This window comes from Dendropsophus ebraccatus, chromosome 3 (genome assembly GCF_027789765.1).
Source record: "Dendropsophus ebraccatus isolate aDenEbr1 chromosome 3, aDenEbr1.pat, whole genome shotgun sequence".
Classification (NCBI taxonomy): domain Eukaryota; kingdom Metazoa; phylum Chordata; class Amphibia; order Anura; family Hylidae; genus Dendropsophus; species Dendropsophus ebraccatus.
In genome coordinates this window covers 106,716,412-106,729,138 of record NC_091456.1, presented here as the reverse complement: position 1 = coordinate 106,729,138, position 12,727 = coordinate 106,716,412, and the positions used below count along the sequence as shown (strand labels likewise).

The following is a 12,727-nucleotide window of genomic DNA, read 5'->3' as shown; positions in this document are numbered from 1 at the left end:
TATCGAAGCAGCAAAGGTGCATGGAGATTGTCTCCTGGGGGGTCGGGTAACCAAGTCAACAGACTGCAAACTCGGCCCCCAGAAAGGAGATCACATATGGACATAGAAAAGATGAATTTAGACATCCAGAGCGGATAAATATGAGGGGGAAAAAACAGGGAAAGGGTGCAAGATAGATTATACATGTATAATAGACATGGGGTGGCATTGGAAAAGGGGATTGTTTAGAATATTGTTTTTGTTACCCGGATAACCCCTATAACTCTTTCCTGATATGTTTTACGCCTGACACCTTCCACCATTTTTGTAGCCTGTCTTTGGACCCATTCATTTTTATCAATGCCCATTTAAGGTGCGGTCTCCAGAACTGGACACAGTATTCCAGATGTGGTCTCACTAGAACGCTGTACACCGGATCCAGGCTGTATTAACAGCTGCTGCTGCCCTAGGCACTAAACCTGAAGACGCCCCATCTTCACGCACCTATTGGCGATACCAGACCTGACCAATACCACCATACCCCCCACCCCCCTGGAAAAGACACCAGATTTACTAACAAGTCTGAACGGGAGGAGGGAAACTAAAAAATAAAAACAAAAAAATATTTTTTTTCTGTCCCCCTGCTCCCTGATGCTGCCCCCCCTGCAAGGTGCTGCCCTAGGCACCGGACCACGGGTGCCTAGTGGTAAATACAGCCCTGACCGGATCACAATTCCCCCTCTTCCTACTAATTATACCTCTAGCTATACAGCCCAGCATTTAATACAGCCCAAACATTTTAACAGAACAGACCCTTGTGGCATATAACCAGTCTCTGCTCAGAAGATACACCATTAACAACAACCCTCTAATATTTATCCTTCAGCCAATAACTAATCCACTGAACTATCCAAACTGTGGGGATCACCACCGCCGGCCTGCCCACCCCAGCTCCTAGCACTCCTCTCCAGGCTCCTGAACCGACTGCCGGACAGTTTGAATTTCATGCAGGCTTCAGTGGCCAGCTGATGGCTCAGAAGCCTGGAGAGGGGTGCCAGGAGCTGGGGCAGGCCGGCGGGAGTGATCCCTGCAGCTTGGAAAGTCTGCAGAGGCGGTGGGAAGAAGCGTGAGTTGGCGGCTGTGGAGCGGAGGGCCGGCAGACTAGAGAAGGGTTCTGGGAGATGCTGCAGGGCAGGTGGAGGAGATGAATCTGCCAGGGGAAGAGGAAGCCAGTGGCTGCTAGGTCAGCAGTGCAGGGGGCCAGCAGCGCAGGGGATTCCCGTCACTATGACGGGAATCCCTGCTCTGTGTTCTCCACAGCAGAGAGTGAAAGGCAGGAGCCGGCGTGTTTAAATTTGCCTCACGCTCCCGCTTCTCTCCGCTGTTGGGATTCCCATTATAATGACGGGAATCCCCGCTTCTTTATAATAAGTAGTGGTGCAAGATGCACCGTTGCTAACTGCTAGTCTTTACATTCTATATACTGTACATGGAGTGTAAAAACCAATTAAAAAAATTTACATTGTTCCCTATTAGAACACACAGCTTGGTTCTCAAACTGCTCGGAACAGCCTTCCAGAACCGATTACGTTTGAGAACGGAGGTACCACTGTACTACTTAATTGTGGAGGCAGTGGAGCTCATCTGCTACATAATTATACACCCAATCAGTATACAAGACATACATATACAGTATACATACAGTATACATCTTAAGACAAGTTGTAGGCTAGATTGTAAAGTGTGATGTCCCTTACTGAGGTTGTAACTACTAGTATAATTTGGATGTGTGCATGCACTTCAGGAGTGCTATGTTCGGAAGAAAAGGATGTGACCAGATTGTGGAACAATGGCATTACACCAGTTGCTGCTTGCTGTCAGGCAAGCATCAGCAATCTGTTTGGTTATATGGACATTTCACAGTTAACTATGTTTTTGTTTACAGCAATGAAATGGGGACATAACACACTAAATTTCTCCCCCCACCTGCAGTATTCTCATTGCAAGTTGTGTGATTCCTTTTTCCACCTATAGAGGTCTATGGAAGGAAAAATTCTACATACCAACGCAAAATACACCACTGAAGGTGGGAGAAATGTCAAAAGTAAAATTACAAAAAATTATATCTGGATTAAGTGTTTTTTCATGTCACTTTGTCTCAAAAAAACCCATCAGCGATTACTCATTGGCTCATTACTCATAGTGTATCTAAATTGCTTATGGTACATTCGCTTTAACTCGTCAACTCCTGGCATCATAATTGATTATGATACACTGAGCTCTGAAACAGTTATAGAGAGTTCAGTCTGTGATATGGAGTCAGCTTACACCAGGCGGCTGTGTCACTACAGTAGTGGGAAGATTTGAATAGGTTTGGAGCTCCTGGCGTCATAATGATACATGATGCCGAGAGTTCCTGATGCTGGCCAACAGCTTCACGCTCTATACCATCTGTGATCTATGGGGCGTGTGCATGCAGCCTTAGGCTTCCCTCAGACACGACTTTTACACGTCGTTTTTTTTTAGGCTGAAAAATTCCACACAAAAAAAAAAGTTCCAAAAACTCACACCAGTGTCATGCTTTTTTGTGACGTTTTCTCATTTTAGTGTAAATTACTATAGGTGTTTTTATCTCTGGCCTTTTAATTCATGTGATTCCAAGATTTATATTGAAGAACTGGGGGTAAAAACACCAGGAAAAAAGGTATACATGACGCGTTTTTTACCCCTCAGTAGAAGTCTATGGAAAAAATGGCAACAGTTGTGTGCAAAACACTATCCTGAAAAAAAAAACGTAGCAAAAATGTCCAATGGGTACTGTGTTTCCTTTTTATCCAATCACTCTCAGCTAACATCTGCCTCCAGTGGTTTTGAGCCAAAAAAAAAGAAAAGCCATGTACTAAATTTGGCATTTATAGTGTTTTTTTTTTTTTTTTTTTTTTTTTAAAGAAAACATCTAGTCTGAGTGCAGCCTAAAGGGGTTATCTTTAGTGTTGAGTGAACCTGTCAAATTGTTGGGGTTCCGCAACATTAGCCGAACTCAAACGCTCTGCATTTGATTCCCTGCGGCTGCATAAGTTGGATGCCCCCCAGGGAGTCCTGGAAGACATGGATATAGGCACAAACTGTATCCATGTGTTCCTGGCAGCCCTAGGGTGGCATCCAACTTATACAGCCGCAGGGAATCAAATGCACAGTGTTCTGGTTCGGCTAATGTTGTGGAACCCCAACATTTAGACAGGGTCACTTAACACCAGTTATATATTCCCTTCCCACATTAGGCCCTCTCTTGTTTGTGTGTTATAGAAGCTCAGTTCCATTGAAGAGAATGGAGCTGAGATATACCTTATGTCTGAATCTTTAGAATGGGTATCACTTGTTTCAGAGTGGGCAGGAATTATAGGGGATTACATGTTATTTTTCAGTAAATGGCCATATTACAGCAGATAAGAAGTGACTCTATACTTATGTCCTTTTTACTATCTATAATGCCATGGTAAATATTGTGGTCGGCATTGGATCTACGCAAACATGGCTGCCTCCCTGATTGGTCACAGCTGGTTACTGCAGTTGGTTCTAGAACTGGCGCTAAGCCGACACCATATAAATACAGTAGTAGGAGAACACAGAAACACTGCCCATGCGCATATTATACAGAGGGGTAACAATACAGTCAATAAGTCTCGCCCTCCACAAGCAGACCACTTTATGAAGGGTTAATGGGGTGGCGCCTACTGCCATTTCTGCGCTATAGAACATGTCAAAGTTTTTAGCTCCTACAACAGAGCGCCTAGCTAATCAACGCATGCGCAAAAAGTTCTGCTGACGTCTATCTCAAGGCCTGAGTGCGTGGCAAGAACACGTTAGAACATAATCTGTAAAAACTGTCTGCGACTCCGTGCCCTCCAGTGAGCAGCTCTCTTTATGGAACGCATTAGTCCGTCTTCACCAAAATGGCTGCCAGAAGGAAGCACTTCAGTGACATAACATAGCGATCTCTAGCGACTGTTAATTGTTACTGAAGAGCTAGTGCTTCTCTGTGACGTCCGGTTATGGCGAGAACGTCAGAGTAAGAAGAGGTGGGAGATGGTAGAGTATTTGTCTCTATTACTGCAAAGTAAATTGCAGTCTAATGCAATGGCGTCATATGAGAGGTGCAGGAATGCGGTCCGAGGTCTCCTCCAGTGCTTGGGCGACAAGACTAGGTGGAGCCGGTAACCATCTGTGGCGGGTCCGGCTGTCAGTGATAGCCGCACTGTCACTACTGGAGTCGTGCTCCGGTGCTGACAGTTAACTGCAGCATTTATCGGGCTACAGAGAGAGAATTCTCTTTCTGCTCAGTCAGGGCTATGCGATGTGGTAGCCATGGACACCGGAGGCCTCAGGTGCCCCGTGTCCTGAGCTACGGAAGCCGGCTCTGCCACAAGCCTGTGATGGTCTGTATACACCAGCCAGCTGATCGGATAGTACCTCATCCACGGCCTAATCCTTTTGCACCCATGAACTGTGTGATCTTTATGTGAAGCATAACCCTCATCAGGATAATCCACAGAGGAGGAGTGAGACTGCTGAGCCTGGGTCACACTTCTGTAACTACTTTTAACAACTTTGGGAGAGATTTATCAAACATGGTGGAAAGTGAAACTGGCTCAGTTGCCCCTAGCAACCAATCAGATTCCACCTTTCATTTTTTTTTTAAAGAGTCTATGTGGAATCTGGTTGCTAGGGGCAACTGAGCCAGTCTCACTTTACACCATGTTTGATAAATCTCCCCCTATATGTTTACATGTCTAGTCATGAGTTTTAATGTATCTTTAGTTACTCACCACAAGGGCTGGGGACATTTTACATGTGATTTTATGTGTTTGTTTGTTTTTATATTTAATTACTGGGCTATTATACTTGGTACTTTGAGGACAGACTAAGGCCCCCTTCACACGTCCGGAAAAATCCACCCGGATTTCTTATCAGGATTTCCGGACCTGTAGGATTACATTAGACACGGACACCCTTCCAGATTTTTCCGGAAGGGTGTCCGATTGGGAAAATAGATCAGGATTTTTTACATCCTGTCCTATTTTCATCCGGAAACCTGGAACAGACGCCCCCATAGAAGTCTATGGAAGCGCCGGAGCTCCGGGCGCTTTCCTGATGCACATCAGGAAAGCGTCTGTACCTCCGGATGGCCTGGGAGAGCGCTCCCCTGCTGACAGGCCATGATGGGAGTTGTAGTTTTGCAACATGTGGCCATTCAGGTTGCAGAACTACTACTCCCATCATGGCCTACTGACAGGCTATGATGGGAGTTGTAGCTTTGCAACCTGTTGCTCTCCCTGTTACAGAACTACAACCCCTATCATGCCCTATTGGCAGTTCATAATGGGAGATGTAGTTCTGCAACAGATTAGAGGTTGACACAGTATAGGAGGGGGGAGGCAGGGGCACAGTAGAACTACATCTCCCATCATGGTTTGTGTGGTAATATGCAGGACTACATCACATAATGGGAGTTGTAGTTCTGCAACAAATAAGAGGATGACATGTGGCATGAGGGGGAGATGGAGACAAGGTACACGAAGGGGGCGCAGTGGCAGGGTAGACGAGGGGGAGGCAGTGGCAGGGTAGACGAGGGGGAGGCAGCGGCAGGGTAGACGAGGGGGAGGCAGCGGCAGGGTAGACGAGGGGGAGGCAGCGGCAGGGTAGACGAGGGGGAGGCAGCGGCAGGGTAGACGAGGGGGAGGCAGCGGCAGGGTAGACGAGGGGGAGGCAGCGGCAGGGTAGACGAGGGGGAGGCAGCGGCAGGGTAGACGAGGGGGAGGCAGCGGCAGGGTAGACGAGGGGGAGGCAGCGGCAGGGTAGACGAGGGGGAGGCAGCGGCAGGGTAGACGAGGGGGAGGCAGCGGCAGGGTAGACGAGGGGGAGGCAGCGGCAGGGTAGACGAGGGGCGATGTGGGTACTTGTGATGTATGTTGGCATACTAGATCATATTGAAATCACTTTTTTTTTTTCTCCATCAGGAAATCCTAAAGGCTTTTCCTGAAGGTAAAAGCGGATTACTGTTCTGATACTTTCCTGATGCCTTTTGAGGCCCCCTTCACACGTCCGGAAAAACCACCCGGATTTTCTATCAGGAAATCCGGACGCATAGACTTTCATTGGACAAGGACACCCTTCCGGAATTTTCCGGAAGGGTGTCCATTCCGGAAAATAGGACCGGATTTTTTAGAACCGGTCCTATTTTCGTCCGGAAGTCCGGCCCGGATGCCCCCATAGAAGTCTATGGGAGTGCCCGGGCCACGGACGCTTTCCTGATGCAAATCAGGAAAGCGTCCGGAGTTCCACTCACCCTCACCCGGACCACCTCCCGCCGATGCCCCCGGTCTGCCCCGGCCTCCTGCTGCCTCTTCGTCCACCGCCTCTTCTGCAAGCCACGCTCCCGAACCCCCCCCCCCCCTCCCGCCACAGCCACTCGCGACACCCCCCCAACCTGCTGACAGGTTATGATGGGAGTTGTACTTCTGCAGCCTGTGGCCATTCAGGTTGCAGAAGTACAACTCCCACCATGCCCCTGCTGACAAGTCATGATGGCAGTTCTGTTTCGGCAGCCTGTGGCCATCCAGGTTGCAGAAGTACAAATCCCACCATGCCCTGCTGACAGGCCATGATGGGAGTTGTACTTCTGCAGCCTGTGGCCATCCAGGTTGCTGAAGTACAACTCCCATCATGTCCTGCAACCTGGGTGACCACAGACTGCAGAAGTACAACTTCCATCATGACCTGTCAGCCGGGCATGATGGGAGTTGTACTTCTGCAAGCTGTGACCATCCAGTTTGCAGAAATACATCTCTGATCGTGTCCTATTTTTCTTCTCGTGGAAATCCTGAAGGTTTTTCCTGATGGTTTCCTGAAGGTAAAAACGGATTACTGTCAGGAAATCCTGATACTTTCCTGATGACATTTAAGGCCTCCTGATCAGGATTTCCTGACAGTAAAATCTGAGGCCCCATTCACACGTCCGTGTCAGTTTTTACTGTCAGGAAATCCTGATCAGGAGGCTTCAAATGTCATCAGGAAAGTATCAGGAAACCTTCAGGATTTCCTGACAGTAATCCGTTTTTACCTTCAGGAAACCATCAGGAAAAGCCTTCAGATTTTCCTGATGAGAAAAAAAAAGTGTTTAATATGGTCTAGTATGCCAACATACATCGCTCCTAGTGCACCGTGCCACCATCTCCCCCTCATGTACCGTCCCACCATCTCCCCCTCATGTACCGTGCCACCGCCTCCCCCTCATGTAGCCTGCCACCATCTCCCCCTCATGTACCGTGCCACCGCCTCCCCTTCATGTACCGTGCCACCGTCTCCCCCTCATGTACCGTGCCACCGTCTCCCCCTCATGTACCGTGCCACCATCTCCCCCTCATGTACCGTGCCACCGTCTCCCCCTCATGTACCGTGCCACCGTCTCCCCCTCATGTACCGTGCCACCCTCTGCCCCTCATGTACTGTGCCACCGTGCCCTTGTGTCCCCTATGTGTATCGTGCCCCCTTACCCCCTTGTGTACTGTGTCACCATCTCCCCCTCATACCATGTGTCATCTTATCTGTTGCAGAACTACAACTCCCATTATGTGATGTAGTCCTGCATATTATTACACACTATGCTGGAAGATGTAGTTCTACAGCCTACCCTATATACCATGCTGGGGGATGTAGTCCTGCATATTACCACACACACCATGATGGGAGATGTAGTTCTACTATGCCACTGCCTCACCCCTCTTATACCGTGTCAACCTTTCATTTGTTGTAGAACTACAACTCCCATTTGAACTGCCAATAGCACATGATAGGAGTTGTAATTCTGCAACCTGGATGACCGCAGATTGCAAAACTACAACCCCCATCATGCCCTGATGGCAATCCATGATGGGAGTTGTAGTTCTGCAACCTGGAAGGGCCACAGGTTGCAAAACTACAACTCCCATCATGCCATGAAGGCAATCCATGATGGGAGTTGTAGTTCTGCAACCTGTAAGGGCCGCAGGTTGCAAAACTACAACTCCCATCATGCCATGAAGGCAATCCATGATGGGAGTTGTAGTTCTGCAACCTGGATGGCCACTGGTTGCAGAACTACAAATCCCATAATATCCTGTCAGCAGGGCACGATGGGAGTTGTAGTTTTGCCATCTGAGACCATCCAGGTTTCAGAAATACAACTCCCACCATGCCCTGCTGACAGGTCATAATGAGAGTTGTAGTTCTGCAACCTGGATGGCCACAACTACAGCCCCCATCAAGACCTGTCAGCAGGGCAAGATGGGAGTAGTAGTCCTGCAACCTGGATGGCCACAGGCTGCAGAACTACAACTCCCATCATGACCTGTTAGCAGGACACATGATGGGAGTTTTACTCGGGGTGGGGGTGGGTGATCTCACCAGTCTCGGCGGCCGATGATCAGCGCTGAAGTAGCAGGAGCGGCGGGAGCAGGGGCAGGCGGTGGTGAGTCCCGGGGAGCGGGGGCAACCTGCTGCGGTCGCCGGGGGGGGTTGCAGGTGCGGGGTTGCGCAGGACGATCTCCAGGCACAGGAGGCTGGGGACCGCGGAGCGGGAGCAGCGGCAGCACAGCAGGTGTTGAGTCCCGGGGGGGGGCGCGGCGTTTGGGCTTCATCATCAGGCCCCGGGGGGCGGGTGAGAAGTCCCGGCGGCCAGCCGATTAGAGCAGGAGGCCTCCAGTGAGTTTCGGGGGGTGGGGGGTGGCGGATGAGGGATATGATGAGCGAAGGGGTAGTGAGGGGCGCTCTGTCAGGCCATCCGGAGGTCCGGACGCTTTCCTGATGTGCATCAGGAGAGCGTCCGGAGCTCGGGCGCTCCCATAGGCTTCTATGGGAGCGTCCGGACCGGGTTTCCGGATGAAAATAGGACAGGATCTAAAAAATCCTGACCTATTTTCCGGAAGGGTGTCCGTGTCTAATGCAAGTCTATGGGTCCGGAAATCCGGGCAGATTTTCCGAACGTGTGAAGGGGCCTCAGGCTTCCTGATCAGGATTTCCTGACAGTAAAAACTGACACGGACGTGTGAAGGAAGAAGTATATTTGTTATAAATATACTTCTCAGTATTCTTGTCCAAAGAAGATATAAAGAGATATGGCACTCACCAATTGATGTCTTCATACAGGATACACTTTATTTCATCCACATGGGAATACAGACAGGTAACAAACAGTGAGAGGACGCCATCAGCGCTGTGCTGTGAGCGCTGATGGCGTCCTCTCACTGTTTGTTACCTGTCTGTATTCCCATGTGGATGAAATAAAGTGTATCCTGTATGAAGACATCAATTGGTGAGTGCCATATCTCTTTATATCTTCTTTGGACAAGATTAGTCAAGACTGTACACACGATATAGAGCACCGCCGATGTCAAATAGACTAACGCATCACACAAGTCCGTGTTCCCAGTACCTCTGTATTCAAAGCCATAGTGCTGAGTCTTCCCTCTACTTTGCCTGCTCATACTTCTCAGTATTATTTAGATGTACTGCAGTTGTCTGACATTTACATCTTCTCATATAAGGGCTTCAATTTTTTTTTTATGGAGTGAGTATTTGTATTATTGTCTTATTTACTGGCCTAAATATTTGTGCCATTGTCTTTTTGGATTTTATTTTTATGAAGCTCATACTTATCTATGCAATCAATGGTCATAGCTGCGATTGGGCCCATAAATCAGGTTAAACTTGAGTTCTTGTGCCTGAACTGCCAAAATTCGGCTAGTGCTCTCAAGTACAGGGACGTCTGTGCAGCAGCACTGACAGGAGCAAAGGTCTCACACAGGTTAGAGGTCAAAGGAGTAAAGTCATAAAATGAGGCTGTGGGAGTGGGGAAGATAACTGTGTGTTCAGTTTTGTATCTCTCTATGCTGTTCACCAACAAGGGTTAAACTTTTTTTTATCACTATTGTATAGATTAACTCTTTATTATATAGGTTTTGCTGATCATAGCGATGGCCAGGGCAAGATAAGCATATTAGATATCTTTTCATCAGTGGATGTGTGTAAAGGGTTGGGTGGAGCAGTACTATAGAGAGCATTGTGGGTGATCATTGGGCCTGCTTCACACTGTAACAGTGCACACTTTGTGCTCCTATGTAGTATTTGGGCCCTCAAACAGTACTTAGGCCTCTATGCCCTCACATAGTAAAAATGCCCTAGTTTCCCTATTTTCCAGCGCTGTGGAGTCGGTAAGCCGCAGCTCCGACTCCTGAATTTTTTCAGGACCGACTCCGACTCCTGCTCCTTCATAAATAGCCAGTCATATACCAGGGCAGTTATTTATCACGCTGGCTCAGCAGCTTCTCCCTAATGTTGCACATACGCACAGCCTGCTGCGGTCATAGCACACACACAACCTACTGCAGCCATAGCACGAGTGCACACACACACACACACACAGCTGAAGCCATAGAACACTGAAGAAAAACACACAATCTTCTCCCAGAGAGAAAACACCACACTGAGGACAGGTTACTGCTACACTACTTATGTCTTCTCCTCCTCCTCCTCTATATTACACAGGATATCTTCATATTACACTGCTGCTCATATACAGTCATCCAGCATTCAGGAAGAGAACAGCACAGGTCTCCTCCCACACAATGCACTCTTTCAGCTCAGAAACAAGCTGCCAAATAGTGACTAACTTTTCCATTGACCACCCTTATGTAATAGGGCCAGTGTCCTATTAGAATGTTGCTCATAATATACTGTATATTCATGAGAAAAACGTGTAAAATTCATATCAAAATTCAATTTTACATTTTTTAAAGATTTTTTTAAAGCTGGAGTCGGTACATTTTTTTCTGACTCCAGCCAAAACTAGCTTCGACACTGACTCCGACTCCAGCCAAAACTAGCTCCGACTCCATGACTCCGACTCCACAGCCCTGCTACTTTCTGCCCACTTTACCTCCATGTAGTATAGGTGCCCTTTGTATTCTCATATAGTACTTATAGTCAGTTCTTGCTATTATTATAGTCATTTCTTCCTATCACACTATAAATTGTAAAACTGTTTCTGCACTTTCTGCAGAAATTTTCTTATTTTAGATATTACAAAACTTATGGAATGGAAAACTATTCTGCATTACACTTGTGTGGCCTAACATTATCGTCATAATTTGCTCCTACTTTTGTAACTTAGTATTACCTCTCCACGGTTTATAATGACATGACGTGACGATGTTCATTTCTTTGTATCAGAAAAGATTTGGTCTATGAACCCATATAAAGATGACATCAAGAGCAAAGAAGCGCATTGTTCTTCCCTCTCGTCCTGATCCCCCCAGTGTAGATGAAATTCTAGAAGATGTTAGTGGAGCAGCAGCATCTGATCCTGTGTTTGTTTGTGACCTTAGTGACGGTAGGCTGTATCCATTGTACAAAGTAAATATTATATTTCCTATTTCCTTTCACTTACTTTTTCTGTTCTATTCTGTCAGATTCTTTAATATCTTCTCAGGAGCCCTCCAGTGACAGTGACAGGCAGTACTTGCAGAGCTGCTCCTATGTACAATTTAACAACAAGTTGAAAGATGCCCAGGTTCAACTAAAGGAAAAATACGAGTCCTTGAAATCTTCTGGAATAAAGCTTGGAAAAGTTATAGAAGAGTTGAAAGAGGCAGCAATGTGACTAACGTTTTGTTTTTTTTTGTTGTTTTTTTACTGCTGATAAAACCATTGCATGGTATTGAATATGTAAACTTCATTGGTGGGAATATTTATATCGTAAGTACAGAACACAGGTACGAAAATCGGAAGTATGCCAATGATTTGTATAGTTTGTCTTCAAGAAATATCTGCTGCATGGAAATTGTTTCACTTCTTTAGGTATGTGTGCATCACCTAACAAATATCAGTTTTCCATGTGGTACAGTGTAGAAGACACAGACCTGGTTATGGACATTGTTGGGACTCTCAGAGAAAATGGTTACCGAGGCTATTGTGAGCACCATGATAAGGTAGCTGGACTACTTGCTCTTTCTTCAACCTCAATTATAATTGAATCCAGTGTGATTTCTTTCCTGGTTCTTTCCACTCACTCTTTGCAAGATTCTTGGTACAGATGGGTGACTGAGTGGTGCCTGACACATGTTATTAAGAACAATACTTCCAGGATAGTGCCAATATATGTTGATTTACAAGATACCCAGAAGCCAGATATATTAAAGATTCTAAATGGACTGGAATATAAAAGCAAGTATTTTAAACATAAACTGCTACGTACTATGAAGTCTGCAGATCGTCATTGATCATACTTCTACAGTTCTACACTTTTATGTGTATATTATAAATAAAAGTTAAAGGCTGTGGCAAGGTGATAACAAGCCTCTGTGTGAGTATATCTCAATTACTAAAAACACATATATTGTATACCTGAGCTTGTAGATGCTATTAGTACACTATGCTGCCTCAGAATAAAAAGGCACAAATTACACAGAAGTATGACTAACTTCATGGAATATCAACAGCATTTTGTGTGTCCTCCCTTTGCTTTTTTTGCAGGTTTCATTCTTTTTGGAGAGTGTACTTCTAGTTTGAGATATTTTTACAAGCAACACCTAAAGCGTAACTGTCATTTCAGGGTCATTTTTCAGAAAACAATAAATATCTATAGTTGAAGCGATTTTAAGAAACTCTGTAATAGGTTTCATTAAGCTTTTTCCCAGCTTTAGCCCCCCCCCCC

At 46.5% G+C, this 12,727-nt stretch overlaps 1 protein-coding gene across 5 annotated transcripts; it reads left to right on the top strand.

Moving 5' to 3' along the window:
- Positions 1-3,910: 3,910 nt before the first annotated feature.
- On the top strand, positions 3,911-12,368 carry C3H19orf25 (chromosome 3 C19orf25 homolog). 5 transcript variants are annotated; one of them, XM_069964482.1, is made up of 4 exons: positions 3,911-4,058; positions 5,997-6,021; positions 11,245-11,404; positions 11,484-12,368. In XM_069964482.1, exons 3-4 carry the CDS (start codon positions 11,275-11,277, stop codon positions 11,672-11,674), a joined length of 321 nt encoding a protein of 106 aa, XP_069820583.1. In that variant the 5' UTR covers positions 3,911-4,058; positions 5,997-6,021; positions 11,245-11,274; the 3' UTR covers positions 11,675-12,368. The 5 variants fall into 5 exon arrangements, with proteins under 5 accessions (XP_069820583.1, XP_069820585.1, XP_069820584.1 ...); XM_069964484.1 differs by lacking the exon at positions 5,997-6,021 and having other exon boundaries at positions 3,911-4,048; XM_069964483.1 differs by lacking the exon at positions 5,997-6,021 and having other exon boundaries at positions 3,911-4,068.
- Positions 12,369-12,727: the final 359 nt, after the last annotated feature.

Excerpts from the sequence above, each read along its gene's own strand:
- C3H19orf25 (XM_069964484.1), top strand. The coding sequence starts at position 11,275 with ATGACATCAAGAGCAAAGAAGCGCATTGTTCTTCCCTCTCGTCCTGAT. Across the intron at positions 11,405-11,483 it reads TGTTTGTGACCTTAGTGACG|ATTCTTTAATATCTTCTCAG; the intron begins GTAGGCTGTATC and ends CTATTCTGTCAG.